This window comes from Podarcis muralis, chromosome 11, assembly GCF_964188315.1.
Source record: "Podarcis muralis chromosome 11, rPodMur119.hap1.1, whole genome shotgun sequence".
NCBI classification, from domain to species: Eukaryota; Metazoa; Chordata; class Lepidosauria; order Squamata; family Lacertidae; genus Podarcis; species Podarcis muralis.
In genome coordinates, this window is record NC_135665.1 from 50698157 (window position 1) to 50720025 (window position 21869).

The 21869-nt window shown below is 43.8% G+C and overlaps 1 protein-coding gene across 2 annotated transcripts; it reads right to left on the bottom strand.

The window, feature by feature from the left end:
• Positions 1-10995: 10995 nt before the first annotated feature.
• SUB1 (SUB1 regulator of transcription) lies at positions 10996-21869 on the bottom strand. Of its 2 annotated transcripts, none has more exons than XM_028748746.2 (5): positions 21711-21869; positions 17944-18016; positions 15724-15843; positions 12925-13033; positions 10996-11327 (listed from the first exon to the last, which is right to left on the bottom strand). In XM_028748746.2, the coding sequence occupies exons 2-5, from the start codon at positions 18013-18015 to the stop codon at positions 11248-11250; spliced, it is 381 nt and encodes a 126-aa protein (XP_028604579.1). In that variant the 5' UTR covers position 18016; positions 21711-21869; the 3' UTR covers positions 10996-11247. The 2 variants fall into 2 exon arrangements, with proteins under 2 accessions (XP_028604579.1, XP_028604578.1); XM_028748745.2 differs by lacking the exon at positions 21711-21869 and adding an exon at positions 21456-21588.

Here is a 21869-nt window from a genome sequence, read left to right on the forward strand (position 1 = left end):
AGAAGGTCTGCAAACAAGTAACATTATCTATTTTCCTTTGTTTTGCAATCATTTTATCCGACTTTTCAGGCAATGATTGCTTCCCAAAGTGGATCACACCAATGCAGCGTGGCTTGCAAATTCAAAAGATGCGGAGCTGGGGAGGCAAAAGGCAGAAGAACTTTGAGGCCAAAATGAGGTTGTGTGCTGCAGCTGGGGCTATATATGCAATTGGAGCCAAGCTGCTCTTCTCAAGGTTAAAGTAACTTATTCCCCTCCCCCAACTACAGCTAAACAGCTTTCCTTTCAGCTGTTGCATCCAGAAACTATCATTCTGAGGAAGGAACCCTTTGGCCTTTCTTCAGGCACTAAGGAGGAGGAGGGGGGTGACACGGAAACTGCTAGTAATCAGGGAGGAAGAAGAGGAGGAGGAGGAAGGGTGCCAGCCAGAAAAGTGGGATGCCTCCGCCACAAAGACGGTGTTAGCTGCAGTCACTCCGCATCAGAGGCAATGTAATGCACCGGCCTTGCTAATGTGAACTTGAAATCAATCCCTTGTTTAAATAGCCATAGGTTGTTTGCCCCTCAATTCCCACTGTGTCAGCAACTGGCTGGACACTGAGGAGGGGTGGCTGGATTCTGATGAGTGGGCACTGGGAGACTGGCTTAGAAAAATGGATCAGTGAACTGGGGGGATCTGTAACAGCTGGGAGACAAGTTTCAGAGGCAGGAGAAACTGCAGGATTGGAAAGTGAAGAACAGGTGCAAGAGGAAGGAGAGATGTCAGGCTGGGGTAGAGTCAAGGGCTTGCACAGCTCCTCCTCCTGCCCCCACCTCTCCTGCTCCACAGTCTCCCAGGACCAGAAGAGGACTGAAGTGGGAGGAGCAGAAGCAGGTTCCACGTAGGCATAGTCTTCACCTGCTTGCATGCAGTTCAGGTGGGAAATATACATAAGCCGAGGTTGGGGGTGGGGCCTCTCTGTTGCATGGAACTGCCTGATTGGGTGCATACCCAGGAGCAGGACTGGTGGACATGCCTTTTCCTGTCTTGTAAGTGTACCTTTGGAAATAACAAGTTAATTCCTCACTCTGGACATTCTTTTCCTGACAGCGCCATGATACCCTGCTGGAGACCAACTCTCTTTCCTCGTGGGCTTTTCACACAAGGCCACAGTGGGAAACAAGAGGCTGGATGCCAAAATGTGGGTGTTTTGGATGCGGCTGAAACAGGAAATGATTCAGGATTTCAAATTTTTAAAACACTATAAAGCAGGAATAGGGTACCTGTGGCAACCCAGACATTCTTAGGCTCCCATCAACCCCAGTCAGCATGGTCAGTGATCAAGGACGAAGGGAATTAAATACAACAAATATTATTTATTTGTTTAGCTGAAGCCGTTACAAAAGATAAAATATATAAAGCAGAATAAAATCGATTACACAGCTAAAATAATTTTTAGAACCAGATATTTTGTCAGACAAAATTTAATTTATCATCCCCACAGACTGTTCTCCTTAAAATTGTTGCTGTAAAGCTCACGTTTTCAGAGGTGAAGGGGGACCTGTCCCCTGATGAGAGTTGTAATCCAGCAACATCTGGCAGGACCGTGCACTCCCCACATCTGCACTCAAGTAAGATCTGCTCCCCCATCTTTCTTATCATCACCTTTTGCTTTATTGATCCCCCCATGCAGCCCCCACATGCCTCTCCTTCAACACCCATTTGGTGGGTTAGAAAGACTTTGTGAGGGCAGCTTTCCCCCTCCCCTCTGTTCAGTCAGGAGATTTGTTCCATATTCTGCCGGCTTATAGGTCTTGTCTCTGCTGTCTCGTTCTGAGTGGGAGACTCCAGATTTGAAGGCTAATCTTCAGATATCCCACTGCGAAAAGCATAAGTCAACATAGCCATTGGCACAGATGAAAACCCCCTTTGACCTTGGGTAAAAATAGGAATCAAGAGACAGGCAGACAGCGTCAACCAGGCGCGCAACTTGCCGAGATGCTCCAAAAGGTGCATGATTTACTGGATCACAAACAACACTGGGGTCTGCTGAGACTTCATACTTAAGCCATCCAAGTGAGAAATTCATTCACTAATGACACAAGAAACCTTTCACAAATGCTTTCCCAGCCCTCAGAAGACCCCAGGACCCAGTCAGGAATTCTTCATGGAGATTATATATAATTACATGCTGATGCGATTGAGGAAACGAGTTCACATGATTCATGTTCCTGGGTCAAAAAGGGGGGGGGGGGGGAACCTGGCAGATAATCCTACAGCCTAGATCCAATGCGGATTTTATCTGATTTTACTTAAACAATGCTCAGTAATTACAGTCATTTTCAAGGCATTCAGCATAGCACCTGCGGCTGCCAGAAGATGAACAAGCAAAGGTTTTGGCCACCAGAGCGAAAGCCTAAAAACAAAAAACCAATCCTTTGGAAGAAAAAAAAAAGTGGTGGCTGGAAAATAATCAAGTGACAGCGCAGGGGGATTTCGTTTTCAAAATATCAAAATAGCCCCGTGTGCTGAGTTTGTGGATTATTTTGTTTTTAAGCAGAATTCATGGTATTAACAACAGGAGGTCGAGGGCTGGAAGGCTCACCCCTTGATGACAGAGAAAGCAGCTCAGATAGCATCAGCTTTCACAGTCTGGAAACCTTAAAATAAAAACAATTACATTTCTCAACAGAGCAATCATTGCAGGGGCAACAAGCTCTTGCAATGGGATGTCAGCAGGGCTTGCTAGCAAAACAGCTGCTTGGGATTATTCCCCTCTATATGCAAGGAAAACATGTTTCAACATTTAGGATGTTAACATGCCTCAGGCCGTCCTTGGAAGCAATTCAGTTACATTCAGCACACACCATAGTAAATTATCCAAACTTTGTGTTGGGGTACGTTATGGGGGATCATCAAAGCAGGGCCCATCGATCACTGGTTCTGCTCTGGTATCGCCATCTGAAAGCAAAACAAGCAGCAGGTGATGGCAAATATATTTTTCATACAGCTGTTTTGGATCCTCTCTTGTATGTGAAAGACCTTTCTTTCCCTGAGACACTGGGGAAGCTGCAACCAGTCAAAGCAGAGAATACTGTGCTAACTGGATGGATGACTTGTCTGACATGGTATAAAATAGCCTCCTGTAAGACAACTATTTGGCCAAGAAGAATAGCCTATAGCACCCTTACTGCTGAAGAGCCTGTCAGATGCAACTCTGCATGATTTGCAGTTCTGCCCTTGCCAACTTACACTCAGCACTTGCTGCTGGTAAGCTGTTGTTTCACAGCTTTGTGCTGGGTAAGAATCGATCACTCCATCTCACATCTGCAGTGCAGATGTTGTGGAATTAACCACTGGCTGCATCTCTGAATAATTCCCTTCTCTGGCCTCACCTCCTTCCAATCAACGCCCAGTCACTCCTGATGCAGAGACCCAACAAGTTTGCCCACTGTTGCAGGAGGTTTTCCATTGCATTTCTGCATGAGTAAGTGCTCTGAGCTTTTCTTTCCAACCAGGATGAATACTTACTTTAGTGACTCATGCACAAACATGGGGGCTGGGCTCCTCTGAGGGCAGGTAATTTTTATTCTTACACATTCTAGCTGTTGCACATTCCAGATTTAATTCCCAAATAAGTGTAATCTAGCAAACGCTTGGGAAACACAAGGAGGGGCTGAATGACACCCCACACATATATTGAAAGAATGTGTGGGTCACAATGCCTTCGATCGGGGCCCTTCCTCATCAGCAGCTGCTCTATCTACAGGCAACAGTGTGCCTCAACTGTTCAGAGATCCTAAACATCCACATTTGCTTTGCAGATTTAACATGCGTTGGTGGACAACGGGAATTCCAGCGGCAGCAATAACAAAGGTTTATTTTATTTGATTTTATCCATTGTATGCTTTTTGAAATTCTTACATACACCACTTAGAAATTCCAGCGATTAAGGGGTCTGCTAGAAATATTCAGCAGACTTTGCAAGACTGAATTTGGTCCATTCTAGATTTACTGGCTCATGCTGTAACAAGGGACTCAGCTATACAGCTGCAACGTTTTAAATTGGTTGTAAAATGCAATATACAAATGTGACACTAGATGACAAAAGTGAGCTATGCAAAATTCAATGTATTTTTCAAAACGTTTTTTTTTTTAAAAGCATTTTCACCACACTTTTTATATGTGTGTAGATTCCACCAAGATGTACTGTTGATGGCCAGCAACTGAAACAGCTTTAAAACATTTCATAGCAGATAAGGCTACTGGTCACAATGGTTAAATGCTACCTCTGGGTTCAAAGGCAGCACGTGTCTCTCAATGTCAGCTGCTGGGAAACAACACCTAGGGAGGGTTTTGCTCCCATCTGCCCTGGCTTGTGGCTGAGACATTTGGTTGGCTGCTGTGAGAAGCAGGATGCTTAAATAGGTTTATGGTGTGTTGTAGCAGGATAGCTCGTCTTATGTTCCTATATGCATTAAGGCTGGTGTGTTGATTTTAAGCAGAAGTTACAACTAATCAGGTTCAGGAAACAGGTCACTGGAAACTTTGACCCTGATAATCTTCAGCCGTATCCAAATCAAAGTGGGGGAACTTATTGTACTTTCCCATCACTAACAGTCTCAGTATTCTTACTCTGTGCCCTTCAGCAAAGCTATGCACTTTAATATTAGCGCAATCCATTCCATATGTTTAACCTTATGACCCTCTAATCTCCACCTAAGCTGCAAGGAAAGGAAAGAAAGCTTAATCATTATATCTAATTTCAAAACATTCCTGACTATACTCAGAACATTGCCTTAGGAACATAATTAAGGGAACAAGAATAAATCTCCATTGTAGAGGCTGTGGTGGAGAGGGACAATCATTTCTGGCAGAATTGATTCTTTTCAATAAAGGTGATGTACGTTCTGAGCTGAACAGACAAGGGGCAGTAGCCAACTTCCACCAGCACAAGGATTTCTGCTTGTGCAATGGAACTACTTCTCTCTCTCCTTGCACCCCCTCTCCCCTGCACCCCCTCCCCAAAATCTGCTCCTAAAGGTTGGGGAAAACCAAGAACATGTTTTTTGGGGGGGGAAGGAGAAGTTCTGTTGTGCAGCCAAAAGTCATTGCACATTGCTGCATATTCATATTATTACCATTTATTCAATTTATATTGAATAACTTTTGGCATTTTGTTCAGGATCATCTCCAGATCACGATTTACTAAGCACCTAAACTAGCAAAGCGTCCAAAGAATGCCATCATTCTCATTACACAATGAACTCAAGAGGCCAGAAGCCATGTGAAAGGATTCTCTTTGCGTGCCCTGTCTCTTCCAGGAGGCAGAATGAGTATGTCATGCCCAAATCCTGGAGCCACCATGGTTAACATAAAAAGATGGTGAGCCCTGATCTAGTTTACTGTCCCCTTACTCCCCAAGCACCATCATGTCTCCCACTAGACCAGAACTGAAATAGTGCCAAATTCTAGGTAATTCCCCTTACAAAACTGTGCTTCTGCATCACTACAAAGTTCTTTTAAAAAGTGGGGGGGGGGGGGGAGGGCCAGGAAATTAAGGAAGGGCTTTCCTAAGGAACATGGAGCTTAGTTGTGTTCCACAACTACTGCTACATTAAGAATTAGTGTGAAGAGCAAGTCTACCATCTAGTGGCCAGCCTGGTTATTTACACCCCCTCTAAAGCTGCCTACTTCGTCTGAGAAGTGATGAACATAGGACAAGTAACCAAGAAAGAACAAAAAACCCCACAGAAATGTCACACAGATAAGTCACCTGGAGTCTTCAGTTCAGAGATTATTCTGATGCTGCATATGTCACTGTTGGGATATGATGCTGTACCCAAACGAAACTTATTAAAGTTGCAAAAGGAATGCAGGGAAGCACAGCTCCAGAACTTTTTTCAGAGCAGGAACAATGGCGCCATTAGCTTGGAGCAGCAGGATCACCGATAGTCCTATAAGACTGCTCTGGCAAGCAAATGGAGCAGTCATGAGGCTTTCAAGTTTCTTTGCCAGATTAGCAGAGTCACCAAATGAGGAAAATAATTAGGCTAAACATATTATTTCCTTTTCTTTTTCCAAAATGTCATGTCCCAGAACACAGATCTATGAAATTTACCAATTTATAGAGCTAAAGTCCAGGTAGGACCAGTGCTTTTTTCTAGACAAAGAGGTGCTGGTACTCACGAGGTGGTTACAGTAAGTGCCACACTTTTTAAAAACCAAAAAAAAAGATAGAGGTGTCGGTACTGCGTACCCTTGACTACCCCCTGAAAAAAAAAACCTTGGTAAGACTATAAAGTCTACCAATTTCATAGATCTATGGGCCAAAGCACTGCATTACGCTTAGATCAGTGTTTCCCAACCTTTTTTGGGCAAAGGCACACTTGTGTCATGAAAAAAATCTCCAGACACACCACCATGCCAGATGGGGAAAGGTCACTTTTTACTTATGTAAAAAAAAATTAAAAAATAGTAACAGCATAGAAGGTAATGGTAGATGACTGTTAGGGTCTCCCCCCAAATGCAGAATTCTATTAATATCTTCCTTAGCGAGCCGCGTTAACCCCTGTAATGCTTTCTATAGAGTAAGCATAGGGGACACTGGGGGATGTGGAACCAAGGGGGCAGTGGGCCAAAAGAGTTCGGGATCTACTGCTTTAAACAGAAATAAGAGCCAGTGGGTTCTTCCTTTTTTAAAGTATCGTTTCAGCGGGGACAGCAGTCCGGATTTCCAAAAAGCGGCGCTTTTTTGCGTCTGAGCAAAGAAGAGAGAGAGGGGAAAAAAGAGAGAGAGATTGATTTGTGGCTGCGCAAAGGGGGGAGGAGCCCAGGAGTAAAAGTAGGAAGGACGAAGGGAGGGGAAAGGAAAGTTAATAGAAGGAAAGGCGGGTGGGAGAGAAAGAGAAAGAAAGAGGGAAGGAAGGGGGGAAGGGAAGTGGAAAGGAGGGAGACCGAGGCGGGGGAGAAGCGTCTGGAGAGTTGCTCCGAAGTTTGGGGGGCCGCGGGGGTGGGCGCGCGTCCCAGGAGGCGGAGGCCAGCCCGGGCTGGGAGCCGCGCCGCAGCCCGGGGGCGGTAGGCGGACCGCGGCTCCTAGGATGTGGAAAGGGGACGGTGGCGCAGGGGGAGGAGACCCGCACGGCTAGGTCAGCGCGCAGGGGGAGGGGAGCGAGCCGGAGGCGGGCGAGGGGGGCCGCGATCCCGCGCGCCGCGAACATGGCCTCCTTCCCCGCGGGCCCCGCAGAGCCCCCTGGCCGGGGAGGGCGGCACACCCCCGCCACCGGAGGAGAGCAGAGGCAGGAGGAGGACGACGAAGGCGCTGCCGAGGAGGCGCGCCAACTTCTGCCAACTTCGGCGCCCGCCCCGTCGCCGCAGGCTCCTCCCGGCCAAGAGCCAGAGGACGGCGGCGGAGCAGGAGGAGGAGGATCGGGTTTGGCGACGGCTGCTGCGTCCTCTCCAAGCGCGGGGCTGGCCTCCGCCGCGCCCGATCCTCCGCGCTCGCCCGCTTCTCGGCGGAGCAGGTCTCGTGCGGGTGCGAGGCGCTGCTGCAGGCGGGCGACCCCGGCCGGCTGGGCCACTTCCTGGGCTCGCTGCCGCCCGAGGCCGAGACGCCGTGCGACTCGCCCGCCTCCCTCCCACGGCACACCAGGCAACGTCTCGCGGCACAGTAGTGTGCCGCGGAACACCGGTTGGGAAACACTGGCTTAGATGTCTAGCTTAGCTCCTATTCAAAAGTGTCTGGGCCCTGGGTGGAGGGAAGTTAGTGGCAATGTTGCCATCACCAAAGCAGCAACAGAGAAAGCATGTGTTGGCAGCCACCAGCAGAGATAGGCCCTGTCCTGGTTTTTGGGGAAAGGCTAGTGCATGATAAACACCATGCTAAGGGTCCCCCAAAGTCTGGCACCAGTTGTGCTCGCTGTGGAAGCTGCCATGATGAGCTCCAGCTGTTGGCATATACGAAACTGAGAATCAAAGTTCTGTATTGAAAATCTTATCTTTATAAATTACACAAACAAAATACATTCTCACAAGTGTCACGCAACTGACAGCCCAACTCTTATGTGTAAAGGCTTGCAAGTGAGCCGCACTGAATTTAATAAGATGTGTTTGGTGGAAATCATAGGACTGCTGCCTTAGTGCAGCCTCTGCTATGCATGTCGAAAGGTAATGTGCTATATGCGGAATGAAATTTTGCCCATGAAACCTTGGATCAGTTTTGTCAGTTTGGCCCCATTGTCAGACTTCAGGAATTTCCTACTGTAAAGCCTCCTTTCAAACCCTTAATAAATAGAAACATTTAAATCTGCAGATAATGTGAGCTTTGTGACTGAGTGATGTGATAAAATTGCAGGGCTACCTCCCCCCCCTAAAAAAAATGATGCCATCCAGTTGTGTTTGTGGAAGACTTTACCACTACCTTGTTCCCAAGTGTGGCACTTTATTCTCTCCTAAAGGAGCGAGATGAGCGCCGCAACCCCAGAGTCGTCCGCGACTGGACCTAACAGTCAGGGTTACCTTTACCTTTAAAGGAGCGATCTATCACAGAAAATGAATGTATTAAAAGAAAAAAAACTGGGACAGGTTAGCTATATTGGGATAGGTTAGCTCTTTCTGTTGATCTCAGCTATTAAGATCCAAGCCTGCCCCTACTATAATAGGCATATATTGATTCTGTTTCTTGGTCACCCTAGGGCAGGCACCCCCAAAGTTGGCCCTCCAGATGTTTTGAGACTACAGTTCCCATCATCCCTGACCACTGGTCCTGTTAGCTAGGGATGATGGGCATTATAGTCCCAAAACATCTGGAGGGCCGAGTTTGTGGATGCCTGCCCTAGGGCATGACAGAATGCCAGGAACTGTTTTTTCTGTATCGAACAGTATTCAGCTCATCAAGAGTTGGGAACTTATGGACTTAGGGAGTGTAGACACAGAACCAAAGAAACAGGCAGACGAAAGAGCAAAGCTTTGCAGGGTCCAGGTGAGGTTCAGCCTTTGAATATGGTCAGAAAGCAATCTTTTCGGCCGAAAGATTATTACATAACACTCTAATTCTGGACACATTAGCAGTTGTATGAAACAAAATTGCTATAATCCACTTGCTATTCTTCTTTCAAGGCAATAGGGGGCAGAGAATCAGTGCACCAGCAACATGTGGTCAGTTTTCATGTTAGAAAGGAGTGAGGGATCCTCTTCCTTCTCAGAGGACAAAAAGGCAGTTAAAGCATTAAGAATCCTAATACAGTGGTACCTCGGGTTACATACGCTTCAGGTTACAGAAATAGTGCTTCAGTTTAAGAACTTTGCTTCAGGATGAGAACAGAAATCGTGCTCCGGCGGCGCGGCAGCAGCAGGAGACTCCATTAGCTAAAGTGGTGCTTCAGGTTAAGAACAGTTTCAGGTTAAGTATGGACCTCCGGAACGAATTAAGTACTTAACCCGAGGTACCACTGTACACCAGCCACAGAGTGTTTGAAATTAGCCAGGCGCCAAGTGAAGATGTGTGAGTGCCAGGAGAGCGCCTGACATCTCCACTGTCTGGAGGTGCATGACTGGAGATCACTGCAACTTGACTGTTTCCACACACTAATACCACATCCTGTAGAATTCTATCGGCTATATTTTATCTGCACAATCAGAATGAATTTCAGGAACCAAAATGCTTTTTCTGGGCAGCCTGAGGAGAGGCAGTAAACAATGTTATAGTTAATGGTTGTAGGTTGTCTTCGCTTACCCCACCCCATTGCCTTGAAGTCGTCTTACATTATGAATGGTCTGTGTCGCCATTAAGAAAAAGGGGCAGGAATAGGCCAATATACATGTGGACTGCCCCTGGATAAAATGTCTTCTCTTTTTTTAATTTCTTAAAGCTCTTAACCTAGCTCATGAACTAGCCAGATGTTTAACTGATAATTAGGTAAAAGGGTAAAGGTAAAGGTAAAGGACCCCTGGACATTTTTTAAAAAGTCTTTCTTGTCAAAGGCGACTATGGGGTTTGCTGCTCATCTTGCTTGTGGCCAAGGGAGCTGGCGTTTGTCCACAGACAGCTTTCCGGGTCATGTGGCCAGCATGACTAAACCACTTCTGGCGGAACAGAACACCGTGATGGAAACCTGAGCACATGGAAACGCAGTTTACCTTCCTGCTGCAGCGGTTACCTATTTATCTATTTGCACTGGCGTGCTTTTGAACTGCTAGCTTGGCAGGAGTTGGGACAATGACAGGTGCTCACCCCATTGCGTGGATTCGAACAGCCAACCATCTGATCGGCAAACCCAAGAGACTTAGTGGTTTAGATCACAGTGCCACCCATGTCCCTACTGATAATTGCCTGATATTATTTTCAAATGATGCACTGACTGTGATTAAGACTTTGGAATCGTTTTGCCCCCAAATTACTACTAGACATTCCGTTTTGGCAACTGAAGCCTTGGTTTCAGGAGCTATTGGGCACCTGCAGCCACATACCAATGACACAGAAGAAAATATAGCATTTTTGTGTTAATATAGAATCACAGAATTGTACAGTTGGAAGGGACCCCGAAGGTCATCTAGTTCAACCTCCTGCGATGCAGAAATCTTAACTAAAGCATCCATGATAAATGGCCATCTAGCCACTGCTTAAACTAGTCCTCTTTACAGAGAAAGCATGGAAAAACAAACTTGCATTGCCTTATGTTAAAATAAATACAAACTGACAGTTTTACCATAGCCAAAAAAGATAAGAGGACACCACTGTTACAGAGAAACTGAAGAACAAGCGTGAATAGCCAGACCACTGCAAAAGAAAACTGATTTTTGGAAACATGGGCCGAATTCCTAAAGTACACTAGAAGTACAGGAATTGATTATATCTTCAAAGCAACACAGTAGATTAAATTAACTGGGAAAGTAAACTAAAAAAAAAGTTTAAGCCTACAGTGGGTTACTTTTGTTTCTTGTTATTAAAGCAAACAAGGAATCTCCCTCATGTTAGAGTATTTCAGTCAAGAAGGCCACCGACAACTGTAACTTACTCAGAGTATTAATTGAATGTGTTTTATTTTACACCATGATGTGAGAACGTAACACCTGTTTAATAAAAGTATACACATTTGTAACTTCACCCAGAATACACTTTTAATGCACATTAAAAAAAGCGCTCATCTTACAAATTGTTTTGCAATCCAAATATACAATAGCTTGGAAAACAAATAGTTTAGAAAATGAATGCCAATGTAAAAAGACTACTTAAACCTCTAACAGTAGAGTTTCTGCATGGCTCATCTTTACAGTTTTCTTACTGCTTCATCAATATCAGTAATCTGTTCCTTCAACTGGCTCCACTGTTCTGGATTTAGAGAGATACCTAAAGTAAACCAAAACAAATCCTTGGAGATTATTACAAATTCACACTTATGCTATAAACACACTTATGCAACTGCAGAATTCACAATGCAGAGATGCTTCAAGAGAACCTCAACTTTTGTATTAAAAAATGCAGATTTGAGGACAAGGAACTTGAAAGGTAGGATCTCAGAAGAGTTGGGGGGTCAAGGGCAATCAGCGCCTCTATGATCCAAGTCAAAATTTATGCAGTACAAAGTAGATAATCCCTCTTCAGGAATTCTACCAAGCCAAGTATTTACACAAGACCAGAGAAACAAGTTACCTGGAAGTCACTCTTGACATGGCTCACTTGTAACATTATACACAGCAGAGCTTGTTGTAGTTAAGACTTCAAACACTCATCAAAATGTTACTTGCAGTTTCTCAGCCCAGTTTAAAAGTGCCTAGATATTAACAGCCACAGAATATTAAAGCAGATACATACCTAAGCCTCAAAGGCCTTAAAAGCTGGAGGGGTTGTGACATGCTGATTCAGCACACTGTTACCATCCAAACAACAGACTGAAAGATTAGTAGGACCAGTACTGACAGTACAATCCAAACAAACGGCTAGTTATTCAAGGAACTTTGTCTCCTTTTGACCTACTTGTTTCCTGCTCTTTGAATGGAAACCACACAGAGTGCAAACAGTATGACCAGGAAGGGCATACAGGACAGATATGCAAGTCAGCCTGCCCATTTATTTGCATTCTATGTTCAGAATCATTTATTTATTTTTGTATTTCAGTAGGCATAGCTAGAGCACAGATCAGCTGAAAGTCTTGCACAGACAGTTTAAGGATCTACAAGACTGCATGATATTCTTTCCTTTCTCACCTGCTCAGGCCTGGCATCACCTAGGATTTCTGTCAACAGGATCAAAACAAAACAAAACTGAACGCAGCTCAAAATTCACTTTGAGAACTTTGAGTTATATGCAATGCCAAAACATCATTGGGTGGGGATGGAAGGGAATGTGTGCAAAATGAGAGGCAGGTGGTGATCTTAAGTTAGATCCCTAAGCCAATAACCTAACAAACATGAATGGGCACCAGAACTGCTGGGGCCAGAGAAACAGGAACCTCCAAATAGGTCTATGTCCAACCTGTCTGTATCTACTTTGAGGGTAGGCAAACCAAGAGCAGGGAAACAAAGGAATGTTTGGTTGCGTTCAGATTGGCCACTTCACACAAACTAGTTAAATATAGTGTGACTGAATGTGAAAAAGGACAGAATCTGTATGCCTTTAGTAGCTGTGTAGAACAGGGAATTTTGGTAGATGTGTCTTGCTATATCGTGTCTGGTATATCTAAGTAATACTGATGATGTGGAAGAATGGACTGTACTCCCAATCCTTTATTATTCTGTTGGGAGCCGCCCAGAGTGGCTGGGGAAACCCAGCCATATGGGCATGGTATAAATAATATATTATTATTAATTATTATTACTACTACTACTATTATTACTACACCTAGTTACCCTGACTTAGATGTTTAGGTATGGGGCCCAAGAACCCATTATAGTGCATAACGTATTATCAAAAACTGTAGTCACCATGCAGACAACATAAGAATTACCTTTTCTGCCAGGTTTCATTTCACCTTCTTGATCCATCCAGTATTCTCTAATATCAATTAGGACTTTACCTTTAAAATCACGAACACTGACATATCTCATTTTACCAATCTGTCAACAAATTAGAGAACTAAATCATTATTTCACCAAACACATGATACAGCTCTTCAAGCACTATTAAGGTCTTGTGTATGATACAAAGACTAGAGTTTATTTTAGAGATTATGGGATCAAGTGTTTCTTCTCAGTGAAATCTCTTACAACTAACAAGCAACGACAGCTCGAAGAGACAGGAGAAGCCAAATCTTTCTGCAGAAGTTATTGCTAAACCAAACTGATTTATTTCCTTTTTCTCAGAAGCGTGCTTTTTTAATAGAAATATTGTCAAGGAATATAAAAAAAACTCAATCACCTTCAGCCCTTTACTAATGAGGATGAAATCATCATCCTAGCCTTGGGCTTTCAGAAATATGAATCCACATTCAAATTGAAAAATTGGGTAGATACACACAAGTTCAGTAAATTTTGATCTTCAAACTTATGCATATATGAGATTATGATTAGCATCTGGAAGTAACCTTAAATGAAAGGCAACCAAGCTGATTTCCATTTCACCAAGAACAGCAAGGTATGAAAAAAGGAAAAACATATACATTACATTATTAGAATATGCTATTGTAAACCAAGTACAGTCGTACCTCTTTTTGCGTCCGGGATCTGTTCTGGAGCCCCGGACACTTGACGAAAGGGATGCTCGACAGAGCATCGCTCTGCGCATGCGCAAAGTGCAATTTAGCACTTCTTCATGTGTGGCAAACCCGGAAGTAACCCGTTCCGGAACTTCTGGGTTTGCTGCGGACGTTCAATGAAATGGACCCTAAACGGGGCGGACTCAAAATGAGGTACAACTGTACAGTGAAAATGTGCTAGGCTCCAACTAGAGGCCTGTATTTAGCTTAGGACACCAAACCATTATGGAAGCAGTTTCAAGATTAGTGTTCAGGTTGCACCATCAAGAGAAAAAAAGATTCTGAAAGCATTAAAGCAGGAAACTGCAGCCTGCAGAATGCTAGTTAGAAAAATTGATAGCAGCTGATACTCTCAGAAGCCTAGCTCAAAAAGAAGTACAGTGAACCATATTTAAAAAAATATGGTGCAACAGTTTTGGTCAAGGATATTACACTAAGTGCACCGAGATGCAAAAGCACCTTCCTATAATTCTAAAATTACTAAACTGTCTGAAGACCCCAAAAAATGCCATACATATTTGCAGGATTGAATAGCTTCTGTATCTGTTGTATTTCAAAGGATTACCAAAATCTCTACCACTGAAGATGTCAAGAACATCTTGGATGTGCCTTGGCTATCAATAGTATAATCTTAATATATTTTGCAATGCGAGGAGTAACATCTGAAATGTTTTTAAATGTTGACTCCTATGTGCTTAAGAGTTTCAACATACACAACTAAGTTCCATTAGCTCAGGCCTCCTCACTTGCTATAATCTTCCCTTTTCTGCATGCAGCAACATCTCAATCCCATGCAAATGGCCCATGGCCACTGAACAGGACTTTGAAACACACAGTTCCTGCCCATAGGCAAAATTTCCTACACCTAGCCCACTACCTCCACTTCTCTAACCCGCCCCCCCGTCTCTGCTCCTTATTTGCCATCCTCACCAGCACCTCCAGACACTTCAATTACTTTCCACTCTCGGAGTAAACATGTAGAACCAATGGGGAAAAAACTCCATGCAAAATGTTATTATAACAGTAATTTGCTTAAGATCACCCAACAAGTTCCTAGTTCTACTTGTAATTTGAAGCAAAAAGTTCCTAGCTCAACCAGAATACTGCTTGTCCAAAGTAGTACAAGAATGGATAATTACAAAATCAAGCTTTCTAAACTGCATACCTTTAATTAAGAACACTCTTCAACCTTTCACGCTTGCTGCATAAGCAACTATCGGATCACACTACAGATAGTAGTGTTAAACATAACACAGACCATCTGTAATCTTCATTTATTTGGCAACAGATCTGTAATCTTCATTTATTTGGCAACAGATCAGATGTACCATTCAAGTACAATTTTCAACATTTCCTTTCGGATTAAAGTTCAGTATAGTTTTTGTGTGAGCATCGCACGGGCATGGACTAGTTCCTCAGTGAAGCAGAATTTAATGTGCTTTCTACTCATGTCATTCATAGACAAGCTAAGATGATTTGACATATCTGTGCCAGTCAAATTAAAATTGCTCCCATCTTTCAGTCCAGTAGCTCCCAGCAAGCAAGGCCACCAAACCCACAGACAGGAAAATACTGTTGCTTGGGGAAGTTCAGCTTCCTTCCTGACCCACTACTGACTGATCTTAAACAAAATCAATTTTACTTCTCCAGCTCTCCTACTTCACACCACTCCCTTTGTGTTACTGACACTGACTAGTAGTGGGAAAACTGTTTCTGCAAGAACATAAAGCTTCTGAGTCCATATAGCTTTTCTTTAGATGAAGGTAAGTATACTAATATAGTATAGTATAATATAAGATAATATTATAATATAATATATAAATAGCAGTTTAGGAAAGCTACAACTAAATCTGTTCGCCAATGCTTGTGTACTAGATGCTTGTAAATGGGTTTAGCTCGCTGTCGTCTTAAGGATTCCAATCTTGCAAAGTCATGAAAACAGAACACTGGCTTTATTTATTTTCCTGATGATGACAGGTAAAATTCATGTACAACCCACAACACAAGAACTGGGGATCCCACCAACTACTCAGAGTAAGAGCCACTAGTTACCTGAAACATATTCTCATCTCTGTTGCTACTTTGCTTGGAGGAGGCGGCACCTTTGGAGCTTTCACCAGTCTTCTGTTTCTTCACAGGCTTTTCAGGCACGGCTTGTTTTTTCCTTTTCACCTTGACATTTAAAAATCAAAGTGAATTAAGAACCTACTGGAGAAGTAGTAGTTTCAAGTTTACACCAATATGTCTCTCCTCCCTCCCCCACAACAGTGTAGGAAGAGTGTTCAAATGTACTCAATATTTGATCAGAGAAAGCCCCAGAAAAGCATTTAACAAAAAAGTACCCATGTTCACAGGGAAGACACAATACTGACATACAAAGAACAATTTTACTAAGTAAAAGCTACATTTTTCTCATTGTGGGAAACTAAACCTTTTTCTATCAAGGTTCGATGCAGGCCTTAAAAGGAAAAAGAAACCTTATTTGCATCACTGCATACTTAAAATATAACCATGTTAAAGTTGCATCTACAGAAGGCCAGATAAAATCAATGTGAAACTGCAGCAAACTCTCAGAACAGTCTTGAATGGGGTCAATTGGCTTTGCTTTGTATTGAGAAACTTCCTGAGTTTGTTTACTCCAGTATCTCACTCTAGATAACTTGGGCTTTCCATCTCCACCAGAAACTGTAAATCCAGGAATTCCCTTAATGTTTGGCAAACTGTGTTGGTAAACAATAGGCACTTCCCTTCAATAGAAGTGTTGTTTGTACCAGCAGCTAGGATATCAACTTACAAATGAAAATGTAAACTCCCTTATGATTAACTGGATCAAAGAGATGCAAAATAACATTGCAAAATAATGTATGCAACTTTCTACGACATAATGTATAAAAGACTGAGGGCTGGCAATACCAGACTCGACAGCACTTGAAACCACAGCTCAAAAATGTTGCCCTTTCTGTCCCATCTTCTGTGACAAAGGCCAAACCAAGATCCCAATTCATTTGTGCTCAAAAGCTCCCCAAGCTATTTGACCCCAAAGCTATTTGACCCCGCCCTGATCTATGCTGCCAATCCTGAATACCTCAAGTCCACAAAAAACGGGCCACTAACCAAAAGAATATTAGTTGCAGGTACATAGGGAATTGCTTAAAAAATATTTAGATGAAAAGCCAAATTCACCTAATTGCAAAATTCTGTGGCCTAGGGGCAGAATGAGGGGCTTTGAATGCATAGTCTGGTGCACTTACATTCTACTGGTTCAACAAAAACACCTTTGTGAAATTCTCCAAGTACAGCCAAGTAGCTGAGAGAAGAATCAGGCCATGGGCGGGATGGAATCCTGCTCAGAGATGACATTTCAGGACCAAGCTAGTTGTTGATCATTTGAACATTAAGGTTAACAGTTTGCTGTTCAGAACATTTATCTGCAAGCTAGAGGGATCCATTCTTTCCAAGATTTAGTGGTAAACACTTCTATATCAGTTATGCTTCTCCATTTCCCCTCATCAGCAAGTTGGTAAAGCACCACAAATTAGTAAATATGCAGATGGTAGTTCTTTAAAATGTGAAGTAACTATACGTCAACATTTTGAGAAACAGCAACTGGGCTAGTACTTACCCCTTAAGTACCCCCCAAAAAAAAAAAAAAAAAAAATCCCTGAGAGATTCATTCTTCCCCCACTTTACTGACTATGCTTGCTAAAAAAAGCATTCAGCTACAAGAGAGCTATGCAATCTTCTACATGCCTAACTAGGTCCTAAATACCAGTTTAAGTGGAACTTGAAAAAGAAAAGTGCCCAGAATTGTGGGTGTACTTGAAATGAAAAGTCTTAAAGGGTCATTGCCTTAAAATAGATTGATGTATTTAAAAAATACAAACAGAATAAAAAATGAACAAGTGCTGATCAAGATATCCATTCTGATCCAAATATTCCATAACTTAAAAATGAAATAAAAAATCATGAGTAGCACAAGTATGCCCTCAAAAGACTGACTCAATTAAAGAGAAGTGCATTTTAATTATCTTTTTAAGAACAAGGAAAGTAGATTTGTAAAATCAGCTCCCCTGAAGATCTATTTATTTTACACCGTTATGGTTTTTTTAGGCATATATGCAAGTCTTAGCCATTTATACAGTTCTCTGTATAAGTAGAAAGCATAAACTCTAAAATTAGTTTCTGGGTGGCTTATGCCACTGTTTTATTCTTGCTCAATATTTTGTGTATATATATATATATATAGAGAGAGAGAGAGAGAGAATGAATCACCTTTTTGTCAACTTCACTGTCCGAATCACTGGCAGATGAGCTTGAAGACACAAGTTCTTTTGATTTCGGCATTCTAAGAAGGAAAGAAATAATGTTGTTGTTTTAAAAAAAGCTTCATACACTAAGTGATTGTTAGAATTTCACACCCCCTCCCATCAAGCAATCTCCTCCATCATTGTCATTTCACACACAACTGCTCTGAAGTTCCACTGAAATTAAATGGGCTTCAAAGTAATATTAAATTAAATGGGCTTCAAAGTAAGAATTGGGATACGAGCCATATCTTGGCATTGGGCTTACCATTGGGGAAAAGTGGCAGTAGGGATACATAATAAATGACTATGGAGAGAAACACAAAATGCTTGGTTGTTAGGTAGCTTAGATTTTAAATAGGGTTAACTGATGTCCTCTCTGCTTCTGAGACAGTGAATGAGACCCATAGAGGATGTTACTTTATCTTAAATCAATACTATTAACACATTGCAATCCTATCCAACTGTTGTTTGAAGCATATATACTGTTATAGTCTGATAGAGCTGAACTTATTCTTCTGTTAGAGCAAAGGCAGAGAGATGGATATGACTTGCATGGAGAAACAGTAGGGATCAGGTTACTTTAGACCTTCTGAAACAACGTAGCAAGTAAGAGACAGCATTAGGTAAAAATGTATTTGTTTTAGAAGAGAGCAAACGCCTGTACAGTGGTACCTCGGGTTAAGTACTTAATTCGTTCCGGAGGTCCGTTCTTAACCTGAAGCACCACTTTAGCTAATGGGGCCTCCTGCTGCCACCGCGCCGCCGGAGCACGATTTCTGTTCTCATCCTGAAGCAAAGTTCTTAACTCGGGGTACTATTTCTGGGTTAGCGGAATCTGTAACCTGAAGCGTATGTAACCTGAGGTACCACTGTATTTTCAAGGATTGTGAGGAAGCTGATCCGCCTTACAGGTGGTAAGGTTTAATAGTAAATAATGCACTCAGGCAAAGCTGGGGTGTTATGTACAAATCCTAACAAGATGTGGCAGAGTACAGAATGTATCACACCTTTGAATAAATGCTTTTGCTTATGAGTGAAGCTGAAAAAATGTTCTACAAAATCTAAGTGATAATTTGCAAGTGGCTTGACAGAACCGATGGATATGTTCTATGAAATACCAATTTTGTTATTCCAGTTTCAGAATGAAACAAGATGGCTGTGTTCTAACTCTACTGCTGGAGGCAAGATGCCTCTGAATATAAACTGCTGCTTGCGGCTTTCCCACAGGCATCTGGTTGTCCACTGGGATAACAGGATACTGGGCTGGATGAGCCTTTGGTCTGATCCAGCAGACATCATCTTATGTTGCCCTACATATATCAGTTATCAGGAATTCTTCCCACTCAACCCTTTAAAGAACCTCTGGCTCTCTCTCTCTAGGCAAGGCGTGGCTTCCGATTCCAGCTCCAAAAGATAACACATGGGAGAAAAAAAGCAGTTAAATATGCAGCTTCATCAGAGATCATACTGCTTTTCTCCAGGTAAGTATATTTGCTTGACCACACCACACCACTGACATGTTTAACTTCTCAGAAAAATTAAACAAGCAGGCTTCAGGTGCTTCACTAGGGCAATTAAAGGGAAAGGCATTTATTATGTTTATTATATCCAATCTTTCTTCCATCACAAATTTATTGTGGTATAAATTTGAGTGAAATATAAGAAACATGGGAAATGGCAGATGAAAGTAATAATAATAATAATTTATTATTACGGTCAGAGACCAGCTTCTAAGGAATAAAAAGTAGTAAAATAGCCAGAGCCCAGCAGTTTCAATGCAAATGGGAATACCATATCAAGGCAATTAAAATGGATTAAAAAATAGGAAGAGACAAACACTAGAAATACAGATATGGAGGGCAGTATAAAGAAGACAGGTAGATCCCTGGATATTACAAGGGAGGAGTCCTGGGGGCAGGAAGATTAACAGGATAGGCATACTGAGAGAAGACGGTCAAGACTGAAAAATGCAACTGGTATTCTTGGGAGGGGGGGAGATGCAGAGCATAGGGTTATGCTTAATAGATAGAAACCTACCCACCAATGTCTGGGATAGCACAGCCCTGTCATTCATAAATACCTCTGGTTTAAGAAGAAATCTGCCAACCTATGTTGCACCACTACAGGCTTTCACACTAGCTTACCCAACTAAATAAAAATCCCCGTATTTGTTGGCCTCCTCAATTTATTTGCAGGAACATCTGAGACCCACCCACATGACGACAGAATGTCTGTAAGTAACACGCCTGTGTTACATCCCGTCTTTCTGGATTCAGAGGCATGTGCTACAGCCATACTGTATCTGAGTTTCTCTCACTGTATGAAGTGTGAAGGTACAGTGAGAACTTTACGTGCTGTTACCACTTAATTCACCAAGATTTTCAAAAGAGCAAAAGGGAAGAGAATTTGGGAGGAGAGAGGCGATGGCAAGACGAGCATATAGACCTGTGTGCATGTAAGTCTATAGACTAAAGAGGAGAGGGAGCTAACAGATGATGTAGTGCAGCTCCATGTGTAAATGTAGAAGGAAAATGAACTTGGAATAGACTAAAATGTGACTAAGCCCATGGTTACAAGCAATACATCAATACTGTATGTAGTGTGCCATCCCACACCCTATGTTCTGGTACTGCTCCAAATTGGGGGCAACAGACCAGGGGGCAGGCTTGGCTCTGCCATTGACTTGCTGAGCTTCTTGCTGCCACCCAATGGTGCCTCAAATCCTGTGCCACATAGGGCACCCAAGGGGCAAAATGGCCACTCAAGAGGCGGAGGATTGAACAGGAAGGTGAGGCTACAACACAGGGAAAAGCAGATGGCGGGTCACTTAAAATGCAGAGAGCGCGTCACTGTTGGGGCCAAGGTATCCTAGAAGGTGCCATGGTTTTGTTGGGGGGGGGGTGTCCCTTCATTTGAGCAAAAGAAGAGAGACAGTGCAGCCCAAGGCCCCAGTAACACCCATGCGGAGGAAATGCGGGAGAGGAGCAGGTTGCAAGAAAATCAGAGAACCGTTTGGTCGCAAGGGACCCCGAGGGTCATCTAGTCCAACCCCCTACAATGCAGGAACCGTTTTGCCCAGCGTGGGGCTCGAACCCACGGCCGTATAGTGCTCTGCCGACCGAGGACCCGTAACCAGCCAAGATGAAGATGGGGGGAAGAGAGAGAAAGACAGACAGACAGACAAGACCACAGAATGGAGGACCTGAGACGGCGGCTTTAAGACAGCCGTGTAGATGAAGCCCGGAGGGGGGGAGGGGAACCTGGGCCAAGGCGGTGAGGTGGGAATCCCCCCAGGCCAAGTCGAGCTGGGGGGCGGTTCCCAGCCGCCATTTTCTCCCTCCCTCGGATGCTTTCTCTGCCCCCTCCCTTCCCCAACATGGCAGCCTCTGGGCTGCTGCGCCGCCTCCGCCTCTTCCCCTCAGGTTTCCCTCCACCCCCTTAGAATTAGGGAATGGGGAGTCCGAAGACGACCCGCACCGATAGGGAGCAGTTATTTGTCCCATGGCTCCCTCGCTTCTCAGGGGTGAGCGTCGCTGCCGCCTTCGCCTCTCATTCCAGGGACTCGGGTCCCGAGGAGCCCAACATGGCGGCTCAAACCGCCGCGCCGCGCGCTCAGGCGACAGCGAGGGCCGAGAGTTCCATTCGAACGTGACCCCCCGCCCCCCGCAGAAAGAGCCACGGGAAGAGGGATGGGGAGCGCGCGCGAAGAGTAACGGAAAAAGCGGCACTCACGTTCCACTCAGAGCCCGCTGCTCTCACTGCCTTCCTCTCGGCTTGCCTTTTCTATCCCCGCCCCACGCCGCTGCAAAAGCGGAAGTGACGTGAGCTCCGGCGGTCCGCCCACTCCAAAAGACCGCGTGAGGGCGCGCGCTCGCCGTGCGTGAAGTTAGC